Source organism: Tasmannia lanceolata, unplaced genomic scaffold (genome assembly GCF_043159265.1).
Source record: "Tasmannia lanceolata isolate RefF3 unplaced genomic scaffold, GAP_Taslan_0.1 ptg000018l, whole genome shotgun sequence".
In the NCBI taxonomy this organism is placed as follows: Eukaryota; Viridiplantae; Streptophyta; class Magnoliopsida; order Canellales; family Winteraceae; genus Tasmannia; species Tasmannia lanceolata.
Window position 1 is genome coordinate 54055694 of NW_027518695.1, and position 21922 is coordinate 54077615.

The 21922-nt window shown below is 38.3% G+C and overlaps 1 protein-coding gene across 1 annotated transcript; it reads right to left on the minus strand.

Annotated features, from left to right (window-relative positions):
- Positions 1-1441: 1441 nt before the first annotated feature.
- LOC143850462 (putative disease resistance protein RGA3) lies at positions 1442-21496 on the minus strand. Its single transcript, XM_077359712.1, has 2 exons — positions 21104-21496; positions 1442-4807 (listed from the first exon to the last, which is right to left on the minus strand). The coding sequence occupies exons 1-2, from the start codon at positions 21494-21496 to the stop codon at positions 1442-1444; spliced, it is 3759 nt and encodes a 1252-aa protein (XP_077215827.1).
- Positions 21497-21922: the final 426 nt, after the last annotated feature.

Sequence of the window (21922 nt, forward strand, 5' to 3'; positions counted from 1 at the left end):
CTTAAGATACTTATGCATTAGTGAAACTAACTTAATTAGAAGTAAGAAATATAACCCAAACGTGTGGTGATTGAAGTGTATCTATTTTCTTAGAAAATAAGAAATAAAAAAAAGAAAATTAGAAAAAATTGAGCACATGCAACATAATAGGCTTTAAACCATTTTTGTGTACTGTTATAAAAAATCAGAAGAAAAGGGGCTGAGATATTAGTAAATAATTTTGAGATTTAATGAGAAAAACAGTTAATGTTTGGGTTGGAGAAGAAAGTCAAGGGGGATTTTTGCTTTGTCTTATTGTTTTCATTTTTCATGGAAAAGTGCACTTCCTTTATGAACTTGAAATTGCAATAAAATGTGTCTCTGTGTGTGAGGGGTTCTAACAGAGTTTTGATGCTCAGTTCTAACAGAAGTTTAGGAAATGTAATCAATTGCAAATGAAATCATCAATCAAATAACATTTAAAGCAAACCAACACTAAATAAAAAGAAAGAAGATTTGAAGAGTAGCTACAAGATCAATTAATATGAATGATACCATAGAGGTCAAAACAGAGCATAAATTCAATGAAGCATGTAAGATAAATTCATCCTAGTTAGGGTTCCTTTTGTCTTAAACAAGTCATAATCTACTGTATGGCAAGACTAAGACAAGAAATTTTGAGATATAATGAAAAATTAAAGAACCTGAAAAAAAAATCTCTTTATGAGCCTGGAATTCCAGTAAAATTAACTGTTTCCTTTGTTTTGTTTTGAAAGAGAGAAAATGAGGAAATGAAAAGAGATAGAGAGAAATTGAGGTTTACTATTCTTTAAAATAAATAATGGATTGAAATCTATTCATATGATTAATAAAATCCAAGAGCCCTAATTTGGGATTGAACCTCTAGCTCAATGGTTAAGGCTTTTTCATCAACCTGGAGGTCGGAGGTTCAATCCCATCTTACATACCAAAAATAAATAAAACAAAAGCCAAGAGGAGAGATAGTCGTGTACCTTCTCCAGAGTAGTCTTCAAACCCTCGAGTCATTTATCCCTATTATGGGGATGTGTGATATATTGGGCCAATATTGGCCTCCGTCCTTTTGACACTGTTTCTCTACTTCCGGACAGTCATCAATATGTAAGTGCGGGCAGCCCTTCCTCCGGCAAGGAAAGGAGTTGAGGACACTGACTAATGATCAATGTTTCGAGGGAGGTGAGGTTCTTCAACATCCCCTTGGGCAGGGATTTCAGATTATCACACGAATCGATATAGAGGGTTTTAAGCGTGGGGGGCAGTAGCATGCTCGGAGAGAATTCGAGTTGTGAACATTCAGAAATTTCCAAGGTTTGGAGGGATGTAAGGTTTTTAGAAAAGATCTCAACATTATCAACTGAGAGATATGTAAGCATCTCGAAAATTCCCTCTGGAAACTGCTGCATTAGAGGGCACTTTTTAATTGTCATTGTACGGAGGTGTTTGGCAATGACTCTAGTTGTGGACAGTCATAAATATATAATCCTTCGAGGGAGGTGAGGTTATTACGCATCCCCTTGGATAGGGATTTGAGATTAGGACAGTCGGAGATCGAGAGAGATGTAAGCGCGGTGGGTAACTCCTCCTCGCCTGCCAATGACTCCAATTGTGGACAATTTCTAATTTCCAAAATTTTGAGGGACGTAAGGTTGTTGAAAATCCCCTTGGCTATGGATTTGAGATTAGAACATGAGAATATCTCAAGGGATTGAAGAGTGATGGGCAGTTCCTCCACTGGCAAGAATGGGCATTGAGTAACCAAGGTCAGATGTTGGAGGGAACTCAGTTTTCCTAGTCCCCTTGTAGGCGTACACTTGAGGCTATCACAACTGTTGGATATATCGAGAGATCTAAGCGTGATGGGAAGGCCCTCCTCGTCGTCTCCCAATGACTCGAGTTTAGGACACCGCTCAATTGCTAAATATTGGAGAGAAGGAAGGTCATGCAACCCGACCTCCTTTGGCCAAGACACCAACTCATTACATCCAGTGACATGCAATTTCTCAAGTACGGTTAAGGGTTGAAGAAATCCATGGGGTAAGGATATCAAGCCTTTAATAGAGCGAATTTGTAACGACTTTATACTAGTGAGGCAAGGAACCAAGGCCAATACCATCTCATTACAGTTTCTTAATTCCAAATTATTAATGGATGGGAGGTGGGGAAATCTCTGCAGCTTAGGATAATTTGATATTTTTAGTGTACCAAGGCATGGAATGTCTCCTTCCCTTGCTCCACACCATTCCTCCAAATTCGGCATGTTTACCAGCTCTAACTTCTCCAATGATGGAAAACCCTTAATAACCTTATTGGACCCACCGATAAACTCACCTTCAATATGTTTCAATCCATCCATTCCATCCATCTCGAGCTTCTTGAGGAAAGGTAGCTGCCCAAGGGGTGGAAGCTGTTGGCAATTCAAACATTCAATGAGACAAACAGTGTTCAGATTCGTCAAATTACCGCTCATCATCCACCTGGGGAAACTAACACCACCATATGATAAAATCTTTAGGGTTTTGAGGTTGGTGTGAGGTTCGAGGCCTTCAAGTACCTCCTCATCAATTGCAACATCTTGTGGATTATTATTGCTCCATCCCAACGTTAACTCATCAAGGTGCTGTTTCTTCTTAAAATTGGCTTCCTTGCATTCCTTCCCATCTATCACATTCTCTAAATTTGAAATGTGAATAGTTCCCCTCAACTCTGTCAGGTTCTTTAACTCCCTTATTCCACATCCACTTTCTTTGCCCACAACAAATATAGTCAAAGTTTGAAGACTAATTAATTTCCCAAGTTCCGGCGGTGTACAAATCTTACAACCCTTCAAAGCGAGATGTCGTAAGTTAATTAGGTTGCTGGTGTTCTTCGGTAACTCAACAAGTAGCATGCAATCACCGAGTTTTAGTGTTTGCAGATTGTAGAGGCTAGTTATTGATTCAGGCAAGGTTGCAATAGTCGTAAAAGAGAGATCAAGGTACCTCAAATATTTTAATTCTCCAATAGAATCTGGCAAATCTCTTACACAGCTATGACTCAAATCTAAGACCCGTAAGCATCTCAATTTTAGGAAGAAATCATGAGCAACTTGCTTAGTGAGTGTTTCGTACCTTGGCAGTAGCAGAAATGTGCGCAGCCTCTCAGATTCATGAAAGGACTCGAAAATTCGTGAGTGTTCATTGCATTGCCATATTGATGCACGACGAACCTTTGCAGCGATATTCGAAGAGTCGATGCTATTTTTTATTCTGAAGTATTCATCACCAGAAACGGATTGCGCAAGATCATGATTTAAGTCATGCATCTTGTAGCATGATCCGTAGAGCCCTCTAGAATATTTAAAGAACGACCTCCATGTCAAGTCATCAAAATAGTCAGAGCCTATGTCTTCCAATCGCTTCTCAGATTGGATAAATCCTTCTGCAATCCAAAGTTGGATTAGAGTGTCCTTGTCAAATTCATAATCCTTTGCAAACAGGGAGCAATACACAAAGCATTGTTTGAGACATGCAGGTAAATGATCGTAGCTAAATTTTAATATTGGAATAATATCATTACTCATCTTTGATATTTCCCACATTTCACTTTCAAGGATATTCTTCCACTTGTTCTCATCCGTATTTGAACGTAAGAGACCTCCAAGAGCTTCTATTGCCAAAGGCAACCCATTGCACTTTTTCACGATCTCTTTTCCAATTGCTACTAAGTTTGGAGATACATCTGAGCTTTCCACTATGAATGCCCGTCCTCTAAACAAGGACCAGCTGTCATCCTCGTCTAAACAACCCAAATTATAGTTGGGAATTGTGCCCATGATTCTAGCAACGGTTGAACTCCGTGTAGTAACTATAATTCTGCTCCCTTTTGCCCCAAAACTGAATGGGGACTGTAGCCTCTGCCAGTCATTAGGATTGTCATGCCATACATCATCTAGGACGAGCAAAAATCTCTTGCCACTCAATTCTTCCTTGAGGCTAACTTGAAGTGGGTCGAATTCGTTAAGATCACAACGTTTCTTTGTCACTGATTCCATAATTGCTTTTGTTATTCTACACATATCAAACTCTTCAGAGACGCAGACCCATCCTCGAACTGGAAAATGATCCCCCACCTGTTTATCATTGTAAAGAAACTGGGCAAGAGTTGTCTTTCCAAGGCCCCCAATGCCGACAATCGGAATAACAGATATATCCTTGGACGATGAAGATGATGCAGATTCATCCAGTAGCAATTTTACTATCTTCTCTTTATCGTTATCCCGACCGAATACATTTGATTCGTTTATTAAGGAGCTAGTCACCGATTGCCTTTTTATTTCACGCCGCCTCCCTGCATCTCCTTGTTTCAGATGAAAGTGATGCCTATCCTGTCCAATCTTATCCAATCTGTCCCGAATTTCTTTGATCTTATGTCCTATCTCATGTCGAAACTTAACTGGGTTGGAAGTAAAACAAGAGAAGCATAAGCTGCGCACCTGCTTCCTGTTACTGGTTTGGATATTTCCTTCCAATTTTGATCGGAGCACTTCAGTTGTAAACTCGTCCACTACATCATCTGCATCGTAAGCAACATCCTTGAGCTTCCGAAGCCAAACTTTCACTGCATTACTGCTTACTTGCTGTTCTTCAGCGTCTTGAAGCACAGCTTGAATTGCAGATAATGTGCTGGATAGGTTTTCGACCTCTTCATCAACACCCCATAGTAATGTAATCTCTTGTATGACTGAATCAATCAATTTGCCAACGATTGTATCAACAAGAGGAGACAGTAATAGATCTGCCATACCTTCTTCCTGTATTGGAGATAAAAACCAAAGAAAGCAGCAACGAGCTAACAAATTGTGCTTCAGAAAAAGCAAGATTAGATCACTATGAACTCAAAACGCCTCTGTTTTTTTTAGCACAGAGAGCCTCTTGCGGTGGGGAAAAACAAGTAATAAATCATTCTTTTGACGTAAAATGGGTGTAAAACAAATTTTACACTGGAAGAAAAGTAAGTTTGATTGTGAGTGCCGGACCAAAAAGAAAAAGATGCAATAATTCATCTTTGGGATTTATGAGGCCTTGCTTTGGATCTCCATGCTCTGATGGGATCATACTAGTCGTCCATCTCAAATCGATAGTATAGCACCGGTGGGGAGATTTTTACTAATCAAATGGGGCCCATTTAAGCACTAGTTAATGTCATTGTTCCCTGTGGCCGACAAGGAGCATCAAACATTACCAGCCCACATTAAAAACACAAAGTTTGACTGTGCCGACACTCCATTAAAAGTCAACACCACACATTAGAAAAAACCTAAGGTGGAGGGCTCACTTGAAGAGAGTTTAAAAAAAAAATCTTAGTACGAGTTTCATCCTTTGCCAATATTAAATAACTAGGCAAAACTTGGATCAATACTGGAATCAAATGGAGAAAATCCAAGAACGAGTTTAGAACTCTAAGAAAATAGCTCCTCTACAACATGATAATGGTTGCACTCGTTGTTTTTTTCAAATCAATCATGTTTAGGGCTTTGCAAGAAAAGCTAAGTCGTTGATTTTTTACGCCTTAATCTTACTGTTTGGCCATGAGACCATGATCATGGGACGATAGCCTTGTAGCCCTTCAAATAATAGAAGCAAATCCCCATATGTGACCTGATTTTGGTTGTAATATTAATCTTGATAGTTTATGTATCCAAAGTCTACAAGGGCAGTAGGGACATATGGAAAAGCTCATAAATATCAGCAAAAACAAAAAACCAATTCAAGGAACAATTTTCCATGCTTACCAAACATGTCCTAAATTTTCATCAAAAGCAAAGAAAATTTCAAATTTTACAAAACAAAATCATGGAAAATGAGTCAGTCAATTATTAGAGAACTTGTTTTCGAGGGTCCAATTGGGAGAGTCGCAGTCAATTTTCTGGTTGTATGGGATCATCTTTGTTTATGGATTGTGGCACATCATGACGGAAAGTGGGCCCATTACGACCCGTCAACTACGCCCAATTAATTTAGCTTAGTTTGTCCAGGCAATTAGGTGGATCCGGTGTCTTGTTTCAATATAGAAACAATCAAACGCTATTTTTGCACGAATCGCGTTTATTTGTTTTAAGGGATTTTTGCTGATTAGTCCCTACATGGCAAAATAATTGCTTATTAGTCCCTAAGAAAAGCATACTATCTTAGTAGTCCTACTTTTAAAAAATATTTACTAGAAGGTCCCTAAAACTCACCTACGTCAATTTTCTCCCTTAAAAATTATAATATGGCAAATTTACCCCCCAACCCATTTAATCAGTTTTAGCGTTTTTTGATTTCCTTCCATTATTTTCGGAAAAAAACTAGGAAATAAGCAAAATATTATCTCTTCCAATATTGTCTTCGAAAATCTTGTAAAATCTTTCAAAGTTGTTAACGTTTTAGCCCATTTTGACTTTCCTTTGATATTCTCCCTTCTTCTTCTCCTAAGAATAGAAGCTAAACCCTAGTTCTTATTCCCACAAAAAACTAAAACCCTATTGTATTGAAACCGGTGCCGTGATCGATTGGTTTGTAAGAGATTTTTGGGAACTGTAGCAGCTCTTTAAATACAAGATGGATTAGTGCTTCTCTTACAAAATGCCTTCCACTTAGGCCCCCATTGGATTCTAGGAATTTTATTGGAAAAGTTCAGAAAGGAAAAAAAATCTAAAATTTCTTATTTCTTACACATAAAAAAAGATAAGGTAAACTAACCTTATTCAATTTTTCAGTAGGGACCTTCGGTTTATGATGTTATCCCTCTAAATTAATCATACATAATTCCCCTCTTAAATCATTGAATGAAAAAATATTTCCATAGAAATAATTTTCCATCAGCATTATTTTCTTGCAATCCAACAAAGACAAGAATTTCTTGAAAAGGTTAGAAACGAAAAATATTCCTAAAATTTCTTACTTTATTCCTACCCTATTTAATTTATTTTAGAGAGATTTTCAATTTATCTAATTCCTAAAATGATTTTTTTGTTGAAGGATTTTCGAAGAGAATATTGGAAGAGATAATATTTTGCTTATTTCCTAGTTTTTTCCCTAAAATAATGGAAGCGAAATAAAAAACGCTAAAACCGATTAAATGGGTTGGGGGATAAATTTACCGATTAAATTGATTGAGGGTAAATTTGCCATATTATAATTTTTAGCGGAGAAAATTGACATAGGTGAGTTTTAGGGACCTTTTAGCAAATATTTTCTAAAAGTAGGTCTACTAAGATAATTTGCTTTTCTTAGGGACTAATAAGCAATTATTTTGACATGTAGGGACTAATCAGCAAAAATCGCTTGTTTTAATTATATGTGTATTTGTAGAGTAGTGGTCAAGTGGTCTCCTAGTAAAATAGGAATGAAGTGGTTCGGCTCTGTTTGGTTGCATAAAAGCCTGGCTTTTTGTATCTGCTGGTTTTACTTGAGTTTTGGGTGCCACATCATTAATACTAGTTGCAGCCTCGTGCCTTGCACAGGAATGAAAAACAACATTTCACCTCAAAACTTCAATATAAACAATGTTACACGGGAATGAAAAACAGTGTTTCATTTAATATGAATGAAGATAAATGCTTTCTTACAGACAAATTTAAAAACATTACTTTAGAGTTTACCTGATCCATGCGATATTTTAATTCAGAGAATGGATTAGCAAGTCCATGATCACAGATGAATAGTTCAAATTGATCTGCCAAAATTGTATGCCTACAATAAAAGTTTGTTATTAAGGCCTTTCCAACTTGAAAAGCAAGGCTAGCATGAAATACAAAGGAATGTAGAAAATAGGAGGAGGATTTGAAAAGAAGCATAGAATAAGCACAAGTGTTATAAGCAAATGCATCACAACATACATAGGAGAAAATTCACGAAAAGCACCCGCACACATATGTATGATATGCTCTTATAAAATATAGGTACTATTTTGAGTGTCATAACAAATAGAACAACCAAGAGATAACATTTACAAACTTCAATATCAACGCAACAAATCATCTGCAAACCTGAAACCTTACCTGTAGAGGATATGATTATTCAATCCAAAGGAAGATTTTTTCTGGTTGAAGGATATATATAGTGGCCGAAGTCCAAACATTGTGAGAGAGGGAGACGCTTAATAGATAATTTTTTGGGATTTAAATGCTAAATTTAAGGAATATTAAAATCCATTAGATATTTTTTTGTGCCAACTGCTAGATTAATGGACAATTACAAGTCTTTTTAAAGAAAAGTGTAAATGGCGTGATGAATCCCAGATACGAATTGATGTAATTTTTATTTGAAGGATATATATCCGGTGAAGTTGAAACGTTGGCACCAACTGAGATTTAGAGCATGGTTAGCAAAATGCCATTTAAAACCGTGTTTTTTTTTTTTTTTTGAAAACAACTCGTTTCATTCAGTTCCCGTATAAAACGGCGTTTTGAACAGCCCATCGTTTAAAACGGTAATTTTTTTTAAGAAATCGTATAAAACGCGAATAAAATGCATATGGACATTTTTTCACTTTTTTCCTTCTTTTTTCCAAGTTTATCCTTTGCCCTTTCTTCCAAGTTTTTGCTTCATCATTCAATCCTTTCTTAGATTTTTAGGGTTTGGGAAAACAAAGAACGAAGAGAAGAGGTTTCCTAGGGTTGAAGGGATCTATTGGGAGGAGAGGAGTTCTTTGAATTTCGTTTAGGGTTTGCACAACAGAAGAGGGTTTTAGTGAAGGGGAGGTTTGTATTTTTGTTCTCGTTTTTGAGGATTTAAAGATGAGTTTTCAATTAGGGTTTGGGAAATAAGACGGGAACGGAGAATAGAGAAGAGAGAAGACAAGGAGGAGAACAGAGCTTCCCCTTTCCGACACCACCAATGCTGCCTCAGATCCCTTTCACCTCTGCCACCACTCCAACCAGTTCCGGCGGCCGTCACTTCCGGAAACAATCTTCATCGCCACCGGCCATGTCCATCAAACCCCTTCCATCTTCATCCATCTCCACCGCCTCTTGTCAATCATCTTAGCCACTTCCACCTCCACCTCCACCGCCTCTTGTCAATCATCTTAGCCACTTCCACCTCCACCTCCACCTCCACCATCAAACCCTCTAGAAAAAAAGAAAAAGAAAAATAGAGGAGAAAAGAGAGACGAAACATGATCTTTTTTTAAGAGAGATTCTGTTAAGGGTTTGCAATGATTTGTCGAACATGGATGTCGAGCTATCTGGATTGCTTTTGATACATGGTTTACTGAAGTGGGTTTCTATGTGTAGAGGTGCTTTTGGATAATGTTATTATTTCTCTTGTATGATGAGCTGGATTTTAACCACCACTCCAACCAGTTCCGGCGGCCGTCACTCTCGACAACAATCTTCATCACCGCCGGCCATGTCCATCAAACCCCTTTCATCTTCATCCATCTCCACCGCCTCTTGTCAATCATCTCAGCACCTCCACCTCCACCTCCACCTCCACCATCAAACCCTCTAGAAAAAAAAGAAAAAGAGAGGAGAAAAGAGAGATGAAACATGATCTTTTTTTAAGAGAGATCTTGTTAGGGGTTTGCAATGATTTGTCGAACATGGATGTCGAGCTATCTGGATTGCTTTTGATACATGGTTTACTGAAGTGGGTTTCTATGCGCAGAGGTGCTTTTAGATATTGTTATTATTTCTCTTGTATGATGAACAGGATTTTAATAGAACTTAATCCAATATTTAGGTTTTCCTGGGTGTTAATCTGTGAAGGTTCTGGACTTCAAGATTGAAAGATGGTATCTCGAGGCTCGATATTTGAATATTTTATTGTATATTATGATAATGTGTTTATGTTCCTCACATTGTGGCCTCATCTCATATTAGGGTTATCTTGTCTCTCTCTTTCATTTCAATGAAAAACTTGATAAGGAGAAAAGAGAGATCTAGATCTTTTCTTTTTTAGGGTTTGCAAAAAGAACTGAACAGAGAAAAAGAAGAAGAGAGACCATATTCTACCTTTTTTGGAGTCACGGACACACCCGCTTTTTTGAATCAGTTTTTTTAAAAGCAAAACATATTAAACTCATATTTTTCATTAAACGTATTTTTGGTGTTTCCGTTTATTTGACCGTTTTATTGACTCCGTTTTTTATCCAAAACCGTATTAAACCCGAATTTTTCCTGTCCTGTTTTTTGCCGTATCACATTTTGCTAACTATGATTTAGAGGGAGAAAATAGGAAGGATACATATCCGGTGAAGTTGAAACGTTGGCACCCATTGAGATTTAGAGAGTGAAACGGTTCAGATAGAATTTTTTGGTAGTTAACTGCTAAATTAATGGACTATTAAAAGTCATTTTAAAGGAAAGGGCAAACGTCATTTCAGAAGAAAGAGGGTTTTACTTATATAAAAATGAAAAAATATAAAAATGTTGGGCCCAACGTGCAGGACTCTATTTTCCTTAGATATTATTAGATGTTCTGTTTGGTTGGCATTGAACTAATGAATCCTCCTTATCTGATGGCATGCCACTTGTCTCCTATCAACAAATTCCAATTAAAAAACTACAAAAAGTGGTTTGTCTTGGATTTCTCAAGGAAAGATGCTCTCTCTGTTTGAATATTGGTAATGAAACCCCTAACCACTGCTCCATGTAGTTGACAACCAAAACTACTTACTACTATTCTATAGGTAAGTTCTAGGATAATCTAAGGCTTGTCTCATTGTTGACTGAGGTAAATTCTGTAGTGGCCAAAACCTATCGCTAATAATACCCACAAATCTAGAAATACCCAAGATCATGCACAAACAAGATGGAGAAAATATATGCCAACAAACCACAACCGCCAACGGGAACCAAAACAAACAAGAACAAGAAGACAAGAATATATGTGGTTCACCACATTGGGCTGCTCCACGGACAAGGCAACACGCAATCCACTAGTTAGAACCAAGATCATGGGTAACCAGAATGCGCTAGATTTTCTCCTCTCACTTTGAGTAACAAATAACCACCTTGATTAACCGAAAAGAAGAAGAGAAATCCTAGTTTTTGTATCACAAAAAAAAACCCTCCTAGAGCCACAAGAGGACCGCGCCATAAACTTCCGTAAAAAATCTTCTGAAAAAAAGCGAATGACATTTTGCAATCCTACAGGCTTAGTATATATCAGGAGTATTCCAGGCCCATGCTATGCATGGGTGTAAAATGTTGGACCCGCCCCACCGAAACATGAGGTGCAAGAAGGGGTAGATGTAAATACCCGAAAATACCCCTTAGTAAAAATTTTGTTTCCCCTTGTTAAAGAGGGGCATTTTTGTCATTAAGTGTTAGAATTAGATTAGGGCTCTTTTAAGAAAGCCTATAAATACAACCTCTTGTGGAAATTAGGGATCTAAACAAGCCCTAGATGTTTTGTTCAGCCCCAAGAGAGGAAATTCGTGAAGGAGAAGAAGGAAATCTCAATTTGGAAGGAGAAAACACGAAACAGGGTAAAATCTATGTTTTACATAAGATTTGGCATGTGAAGAACCCTAAAACTAGGATCTAATGAAACCTGTTATTATGATTTAGATGATTAGGTTTGGTGTAAAGAATTGTATAAGAATTTAGGGATGAATTTATGGATCCCTAAGAAACTAAGAGTTGAGTTTTAGAATTCTAAGAGTCTAGGTTTGAGTTATGCCCTAAAAGCTTAGATTAAATAAGGTAAATAGATTTGAGGATTTCAGAGTGTGAAATTGGATTTTATGGATTCCTCTTATAGATACGAGTCCAACAGATCCAACCACGTGCGATTTGGAGTTCAAACGAATGAATTATGGCTGTTTTAGTGTAAAAAAGGGTGAAAATCGCGTTTCGAGAAAAACTGGGTCCGAGCAGGGACGGACGACAGACGAAAAATGGCAGACGTCCGACTGTGTGAAGTTGGACAAATTGAAAAGTACCCGGACGTTTGGTGAGGCAGTTTTTCGCCCCGACAGTTTAAACTTCAAAAATTCATAACTTCTTCGTTTCTTGTCCGTTTTTTATGCTCTTGTAATTTACGGACATGCCGGAAATGCGTACTTTCTGTTAAAAATAGTTTCAAATTTTTTTGGAGACTCTATAGTGATAATAATTCTAAAATACAGAAAAGAACCCAAGGTCGGTTTAGGACTGTTTACCGATTCTTTTCCGATTGAGCACCAAAGGGTGTCTCGTGTCAGTAGGATGATATATATGCTTGATAGGAGTGAAATCAAACTCATAGAGAATATTCATACTCTTGATCGTAGGTAACTAAGGTGATTAAGAAAAGGAAAAGTTTTCTTCATCAAGGTACGTAATTACGTACCACTTTAGTGATATGATTAGCCATTGAATGATATGCCTCTTTTATTTCGTTTCTCTAATCTTTTTGAATATATGAAACCTTTGATAGTCTTAGACTTTGATTTGGGTCTTGCATGGTTACCTCTCATTAATTACAACCCATTGAATTTTGTACTCATTGATAACCTATGATTTTGTATTGAATATGTGACTCTCTCTGACGTAAGAACCTTTTGATCATTGTATACCCAATTATTTTGGAAAATCTTGTAGAACCAAAGTAAACCATAATCTTTGGAACTTTGTACGTACATTTGGACTTTTTGTATATGTGAATACCTTTTGTGGAGGTTTAGGTTATATGTGAACTATAAGGGCCTGCACCAATGGGGATTGTTCGTTGGCTTTTGGGTCCGGCTAGTGGGTGCTATTCGCTGACCCTGTCGACAGGCATATGAACTTAGAAACTAGTTTCAAACCACGGGCAGTCGGGTAAAATAACTTGCTTTTTGGGATAAGCCGATGACCTTTGGGTGGTTTTGAACCTTTTCGATTGCTTTCAGTAAGCTTTGCGACTTTGTAGTTGTTAGATCAAGCAAAGGTTGCTTGAAGCATTACACCCTAGGTATCTAGTTTGGAATACCTAGTTTGTTGCCTCCAGCCCCTATATATAGAGATACACTAGGGTTATTGACTGATTAATGGACTCTAGCCCATGTAGGCCCACTACACTGGTCCATTATCTTATTGGGCTTATATTAGAACATAATAGGGTTATATTATATACCCAACAATCTCCTCCTATGTTCTACATATAGCACAATCCAATAAATAGATAATGTGATGTCCAAACAAAATATTGAATCATCCATATCACCATATCAAAGAAGATTGTAATCCAACTGAAAACAAGAATACTTCTAAGAATAACCAAAAGTTTTAGAAATAATTAGAAATAATCTAAACTCAAACAAAAGCAGTTTCACATGTAAGTGAACTATTTTTTGAATTGAAAAGAAAATAATAGGCCCCACTGCTCTATAAGGATTCACTCATCAAGTAAGTCATCCTTATCAAAATCCAGATTAAGGCAAGCTCCTCCATTTTCGACAATTCATGTAAATTACCAAATATGAATTTCATGAAAATAAATCCAATAATTTGTGTAAAATAGAAAAGTATCTAGTTCTACCAGAAGAACTTAGTACAATTTCATAATGGCTGAAAAATAAATATTAATAAACATCATTGTCAAATTTCAATACAAGAACAAGACCAAAATAGTTTATTTTGCAAAGAACCATTCACCATTGTCAAGTTTCAATACAAGAACAAGACCTAAATAGTTTCTTTTGCAAAGAACCATTCCAAGTTTCCATTTGGAATGTTACATCCATCATATCCAAATTGAGTTAAGCTGTATCATCAAGTTTGGAAGGAAACAACCTTTCCCAAGAAGACATGTTATCAAATGTGGAATGACATAGAGACAACTGTAAACATCATTGAAACATATAAAGTGCTTATCTTGGCCAGGAGAGGGAGATTCGAAAAATTCAAAATAACAATGATGTAGGTTAAGACACGTCTACACAGTCTTTAACCCATCTCCCTCACAGTTTTGAATATTCGATCTTTGTTCAGTCCCTTCGTAAGAGCATTGGCCATATTATCATTTGATCTCACATCAACCAAAGTGATAATATCTTGTTCTATAATATAATTCAGCGTGACATGTCTCCTCTTACCATTAAAGAGTGAGTTCTTTACAATCGTAATTGTAGCTTGATTATCACAGAACAAACTTAAAGAGTTAATCTTTAAATGGGTCAATGGAATGTCCAGGATTAGATCTCTTATCCACTCTACTTCATCTCCTCCAGAAGCTAGAGCATAAAGTTCTGATTCCATAGATGATAGAGCAATACAAGTCAATCTCTTTGACTTCCATACAACAGTTGCTCCACCCGGTGTAAATACATAACCACTGGTAGATTTACTATCTCCTAATTCTGAGCCCCAAGATGCATCGGAATATCCTTCCAGGATAGGAGGATGGCCATTATAACATAGAGCATATCCTTGAGTACCCTTAAGGTATCTCATCAGCCTCATAAGGGCATCCCAGTGCAAGTCATCGCATACATGAAACTACCAATCAGTTTAGAATAATCCAACTGATTCACACTGGTGTAGACACCCCATTTTGACCAGACCCAGGTTGGTAGTGTTTGTGTGAGACCTTGTCAAATTAGTGAGTTAAGGTCCCGAATTCTATCCTAAGTTGGGTTAGGGTCCCATCGAGGGCCCTGTCAAATCTCATCAAAATCCAAGCATATTTGTTAAATAAGACGAGCGATGCAAGAAGCGTAGTACAAGCAATAAGGGGGTTGAATTAATCAAGGCAAGGGCTGTCCGTGGGAAGAAAAGGAGACAAATTTATTCTTTTTACAAAAGGGAGATCTCATTCTCATGGAAACAAAAACAGAGAGAGAGGGGAGAGGAAGAAGGAGATTTTGAGGTAAAATCTCAGATCTGGATCTGAGATTTTCAGAAATTAAAGAGGGATTTTCTTGATTTTTCAGAAAAGGGAGCAGAGAGAGAGAGGGAGAGAGAGAGTCGCCTCCACCTCCGGCCTCATCTCTGGCAAGCCACCCACCGGCCAGCCACCACCTTTACCCACCTCCAAAACCCAACCGACCACCTCTAACCACTATCATCTCCCACCATCTGCAACCCCCATTACCATTTCCGATCCCCCTCTTCTCCGACCATCTAGCCGGCCATTTTTCTGCCACCAAAGCTCCTCCGCTACCACCCCATCTCACCACTTCCCTATTACCACCACCGGTCAACACCACCCTCTTTTTCTTTTTCTTCTTCTGATTTCTACTTCTACCACCACTAGCCGCCGGTCACCTCCACCCCCATTTTCTCCGACCAAATTGTTGGAACCCGGTGAGCCCAAAACCATCAAATCCCATCTTCATTAGCCATCAATTTCATCCTCTAACCCAAAACCCATCCCACCACCGTACCTCCTCCATCATCCCCAAAACCCATTTTCGGCATCTCCTTCTCCGGCCATCACCTCCTGCGATCCTCACCACCACTACCACCCAAACCCACTTCCACCATCGTTTTCTTCCCCCAAAACCCTATCCATTGAAAGTATCGTGACGCAAAAACCCGAACTCCTCGGCCTACAGTAGCAGAGATCGATCACGTGCCTATCACATGCCCCTGCCATTGCAATCTCTCTCCCCCTCTCTCCGTCAGATTTATTACAGAGATAAAAGAGGAATAGATCGGAAAGTGTAAAAAAAGGGGAAAAGGGAGATGGGGAGCTACAGGATGTGTATCTGTTTCACGAGAAAATTCCAGTGTACAGATGCCGAACCTCCGGTGGACGTAAAATAAGCATTTGAGTCATTTTCCGGTGGGGTGGGTCAGATGACGTCAGAAGAGCTCCTTCGCTTCCTCCGAGAGTCCCAGGGCGAGGCCACTGCCACGATCGTAGATGCTGACACCATTATCGACCAGATCCGTCATCGTCGCCACCTCAATAAGTTCTCGAAGCCAATCCTCACTCTCAAGAATTTTCATCATTACCTATTTTGTGACGATCTCAATCCTCCAATCAAATCTCAGGCAAAAATTCACGATCCGATCTAACTCCGGCAAGATTCCGTGCATCCGGTAATCTCCGTTCACAACCACCACTTCATCGTTCAGAGAAGAGAGCTGAGCACTCAGAAATAGGGAGATCCACGGAGAGAGAGGTTCGGATCTCCTTCTCAAAAATCTTGTCGGTGAAGCTCATCTTCTTTGGGCATTACTTCTGCCATCTCGCGATTCCGATCTTCATTGCCAGCAAGGTGAATCTGCGCCACTCAGGTAAAATCTGTAACATCCCATGTATTGTTGAAATAAGCATAATTGTTTACCTTGTCTCCCTGATATCATAATGTTAGTCTATAGATTTGATTTACACTTGATTCTTGGATCTAATCTAGAGTTTAATTTCTATTGGGAATGAAATGTGAAGCTGAGTATGCTTAATTCTTGATGGAAATCGATTGGTTTCATTACCCCGTGTCGAGGGTGCATAGGTTCAAATCAGTAGACATTATCTTGGTTTTGGTTTAAATCTTAATTTGATTTTTTATGCAGGTTTAAATGGCTGCGTTACCCCATGTCGGGGGTATAAGTATATGAGTTAGGCATTTTCATCTTTTGTAATGGTTTGAGCATTATGACATTCCTAAAGTGGGTCCGGGAGATGAAGGCGTTAGCCCAAGCCCATTCTTAGGGGATTTGCTCAGTCCAAGTAGCAGTCCCCTCTTTTATTTAGTAGGTCCGTCTAGCCTTTTATATACCATTAGACATAGTAGCCTCCTTCATTGCCTTGGAGGCAATGAAGGCGCTATCCTAAGCCCATCTATAGGGGACTTGCTCAATCTTAGTAGAGCTTCCCCTCTTTTATTTAGAGACTTCTTTAGTCTTTTAGATACCATTAGATTGTAGTCCCTTCTTATTCATTGCAAAGGCAATGGTGGCGATAGTCGGAGCTTCCCCTCTTTTATTTAGAGACTTCTCTAGTCTTTTAGAAACCTTTAAGTGGTAGTTTCTCTTCCTCATTTAGGAGACCATTGTGGTCTTATTAGCAAGTTTCGTGCTAGGAGACACACTCTGTCTCATTGAGGTAGTTCTCTTTTGGAGACAAGCCTCATTTTGGACCTACCCTTAGGGAGGTCACTTTAGTTTGGTAGGGAGTATACCCATAGGAGGCATGCCTTGCCTCATTTATAGAGCCCCTATTTGGAGACAAGCCTTGTCTCATTTAGAGGGTTCATTTTTTAGAAGGCTTACCCAGCCTTATATTAGAGCAGCTCCTTTTAGAGAGTCTTTGACTCATTCCTCCTTTAAGTTGTAGTATTAGAGACCATTTGGCTCATTTATCTTCGTTAGTAATTTCTATTAGAGAGTCGTTGACTTGCTCGTCCTTTGGATGGCATTGTTATCGGAGAGCCTTTGACTCATTCATCTTTTCGTGGTATTTTTAGAGAGCCTCTGTCTTAGTTGTACTCCTTCCTTGGTATTATCTGTTAGGAGTTTCTCTTTAGTGTTGTCGTCGTTCTTCTTTGATTAGAGACTAACTCAGTCTTATTAGAGCTTTGCTTGTTTGAGATCTTAGATTCATTTTCTCTGTTCTTGGGGCACTTCTTTACGTGTTATGGTTCGTCTCTTTGAGACGCTTGTTGTTTGTTCGGGGTTTCCCCTTTTGATTTAGGGCTTTGCCCTAGTTTGTGGTTATGCTTGCGTGTCCCCTTGAAGGTTGAAAACATTTAAGAATCCAAAAGCATTGGAATATTTTAAAATCCAAAAACATCAGAAATTCGAAATCCCAAAAACATTGGAAAAAGTTTTAAAATCTAAAAAACATTGAATATTTTAAAACTCAAAAACATTAAAAATTTAAAACATCAAAAGCATTTGAAAAACCTTAAAAAGCCTAAAGTGTTGAGTGTTTTAGAAGTAGTAATTAGGAGAGTTCATTTCGAACTACGTTGGCTTGATCCTCTTCCACGAGGTACGTAGTGCAGCTTGCGATTTATATCCCAAGTCCAGCCAAACTTTTGTAAAATAGGATTTTAAATTTTTTTTTGAATAAGCAACCTTTAAAACCTTGTTTTCAAAAGATCTTCCTCTAGAGTTAGGAGTTTCTCCTAGATAGAGAGTTTTAGAGTCAGGAGTTTCTTTTGATAGGTTGTTTGTTTGTTTGTTTGTTTGTTGTGTGCTTGTTTTAGAGTTAGGGGTCTGTCCTAGAGTTATAGGAGCGCCTCCGTCCGATCAGTCGGCGATCCACATCGCCGAGTGATGACTAGAGTAGGATACGCTAGTCCACCCTTTGTTTTCCTTAGGAAACACAGTCTAGTTACACATAGGTTGTAGGAACCACCTGCATTAGCATAGGGCTAACCTGCATTTAGTTAGGGCATATAGGGTGTCCTAAAATCCACAATTCACTGGAATTTAAATAATCGTGCAAGAAACTTTAATAACTAGTCCGGTCTTTTAGATCGAGTCTAGGATAGAGGTCTATGTGTCTTACGCATCATAGCTTAGAATAGGCGCGAAGAACTACGTTGCTCTGATTCTTGCGGAGGCGGTGATACGTAGGCTTCTTTGGATGAATACCAGACCATCCGAAGACTCGGGCTAATAATTTAGAGTCATAGGATTTGTTGTGTAGTTATTATGTGTTTTGATGTGTTTTCTTACTTTCTTGTACTGATCCTATACCTTTAGCTGTAGCTTGCATGTGTTTGCACATCAGAACTTAGACAACCATTAGGCATGTCACTCATAACCTAGCTATGCTTAGGTGACACATCTTTCATTTTATTTTGTGCGTGCTTATTGTTTGTATTCTCAGGAAATGCATGCTTAGGTAGACGACTCCTGAGGATTGTTCCCATTTCATATGATTTTCGCCCGAAACTCTTCGAGGTTAATAATAAATGGCATAAGAGACCAAGTGCTTGCACTCGGACGAATTGGGGGTGCTCTTCAGACCTTCTCCATTCGTAATTAGGCACGAGCCCATATATATTTCTGGTTATCCATTGCACAGAGGATTTGATTTTAGGGTTCCATGGCATATCCATGGATGGCGACTCTGAGTTTATTTTAGGTATGTCTTGGTTTCGAGCCTTGGCTCCGGATCAAGACATATCTCTTTCTTTTTATATCGCCACTCGTGCTATGCTATGAGGGTGGCATCCGTTTCGAGAGTTCCTTGGCAGAGCTCTCATTCACGTGGATGATCCAGAGGATGGTGTGGGGACTAGTTCCCTCGTCTCTCTCGGATCGGGGTCCACAACTGGCTCATTCATTAGGTCTCAGCTTTTTGGTATAATCAAATGGTGTCTCAATCGGTTTACACTCACTGTATCCTCATGTAGAAAGTAGTTTCTCAATATAATGGACTTGGCTAAGAGTGATCTCTTGCCTTTCAAAACTTACTCTCATTCCAAGAATGATGTCTACCACACAAAGATCTTTCATGTTGAATTCTTTAGCCAACATTAATTTCACGTCACTCACTATAGAGAGATTCGGAACCAAGAATCAACATGTCGTCTACATACAAGCAAATAATTGCGACCTTATTCGACACAGAACGGAAGTAGAGGCATTTATCTGAGTAACTGGTCTGAAAATCAAAGCTCTTTACTACCTTGTCAAATTTTTGATGCCACATTTTAGGTGTTTGTTTAAGACCATAAGAAGATTTGTTTAACTTACAGACATTGTGCTCAAAACCTTCCATGACAAACCCTTCAGGTTGGTTCATATAGATTTCCTCTGTGAGGTCTCCATTCAGGAAAGCCGTCTTTACATCATTTGATGCACAACATATTGCTCAATAGATGCCCAGGCAAGAAGAATTCTTATCGTGGACAAATGACAGACCGATGAGTAGACATCAAAATAGTCTATCCCACTGACTTGAGTATAGCCCTTAGCCTTTAAACGTGCTTTATACTGAGCTATTGTTCCGTCAGGATTAAGTTTCTTCTTCAAAATTCATTTACAGCCCACAGTCTTAGCCCCTTTTCGCAAATTGACTAGCTGTCAGGTTTATTTTGTAATAGAGAGCTCATTTCATCATCAATGGCTTCTGCCCATAAAAAAGAGTCCCTAGATCTCATCACTTCCTTATAAGATATGGATCATTCTTTAAATGGTAGGTCACAAAGTCCTCACCAAAATTCTTAGGTACTGTATCTCTTGTAGAAACTCTTAAAAGTTCTGATTCAGAAATCAGTGTAAGACGGGTGTCAGAAATATTTTGTTCAGACTCTACATGCGATTCTGTAACCATCTTTGTATCGCCTGGTATGGTCAAACCATGGTCTCTAAGAAATTTATTCTCAAAGAATACTGCATCTCTAGATGCTATAACCATATTGGTAGATAGATCCAAAAACCAATCAGCAGCACTATCTTCTGTACCACCTAGAAACATACAAGTGTTGGTTCTAGGTCCTACCTTAGGTCTCCTAGGATCTTGTATCCTCACATAATCAATACACCTCCAAGTCTTAAGAGTGTCATATCTAAAAGGATGTTTATGCCATAACTCATAAGGAGTAGAGATCAACTTAGAGTGTGGTACTCTATTCAGGATGTGATTTGCAATTAAAGATGCTTCTCCCCAATAGCTAGTAGGCATGCCAGCTGTCAATAGCATAGAGTTTAATATTTCAGTTAACGTCATGTTCTTACGTTCGGCTATGCCTTAGATTGAGGCGAGTAAGGAGCAGTAGTTTCAAGGATTATGCCCTGAGAGGCACTTAATTCCTTGAACTGTGTCAGAGTGTATTCTCCTCCTCTATCACTTCTAAATCGCTTAATTTTTAAGTTCAATTGATTTTCAACACGATTCTTAAAAATTTTAAATTTGTCAAAAGCTTCATCTTTCGATTTTAGGAGATAAATATGACAATATCTAGATAAATCGTCTATAAAAGTAATTAAATACTTCCGACCACCTCTAGTAGTGAAACTTTTAAAGTCACAGAGGTCATAATGTATTAACTTAAGAAGTAGTGTTCTTCTAGAAACCGAACGAAAATATTTTCTAGTGATCTTGGTTTGTGCATACACTTCACATCTATCAAATCTAATCAATGTATCTAAAGGTATATTATAAGTTTTAGCAAGTTGTACCATTTTCCTATAGTTCTCATCTCCCAATCTAGTGTGTAACAACTTAGGATCAATCAAAGTGGAACTAACCTGACTAATTGTATCAGTTGCTAAACTCAATCTATGCATACCATCGATCAAGAATGCGTAGCCAAAATAAAAAGAGTTAACAGTTAAAGTTACACTGCCTCCCAAAAAAGAAGAACACATGCCAGTATTGTCTAAAAGAATAATAGAAGTTAAATTCTTTTGAATAGCAGGAACTACTTTAACATATTTTAATGTTAGTATTTTATCTGAAGAAATGACCAAGTTCGCGGTTCCAGTGTGAGTCACCTCCGCCTCTGCCTCACTAGCCACTGTAACGGTCTCTTTCACTCCAACAATATCCATAAGTAGTTTCTTCGAGTTGCAAATATGGTAGGTGGCTCCTGTATCTAACCACCAGTCTGAAGAGGTACTTTTCTTACAGTTGCCCAACATAGTAACTAAAATCCAAGTGTGGCAACCCAAGAAGAGGGGTGAATTGGCTATTTAAAAATCTTTGGCTAAATTAGGTGGATTATTAAAATTAATTTACTAATTAAGCAATTATTGATCTAACCCTTGTTCAAATATTCAAGATGATGAAAGCTAGGGATTAAATGTTTACTTTAAGCATGCATTCACTAACCCTTGTTCGATTAATACATAAACACAAGTTAGGTTAGAGATTACCAATCACTACATGTGCAAGAGAAGAAGGAGAAGAGAAGCAACCAGAAGGAACACACGATTTATAGTGGTTTGGTCTATCACAAGACCTACTCCACTTTTCTAGTTTCACCTCCTTGGAAACTCCACTAAAGTTGAGATTCTTCAATAGACGAATCTCCAAGCCGTACACCCAACTCTTCCAATCTCCAAAGG

Coding starts and splice junctions, on each gene's coding strand:
- LOC143850462 (XM_077359712.1), bottom strand. CDS start 21,496: ATGTTGGGCAACTGTAAGAAAAGTACCTCTTCAGACTGGTGGTTAGAT. Junction 4,808..21,103: donor CAACTGATACAATTAGTCAG/GTTAGTTCCACT, acceptor TCTCCAATACAG/GAAGAAGGTATGGCAGATCT.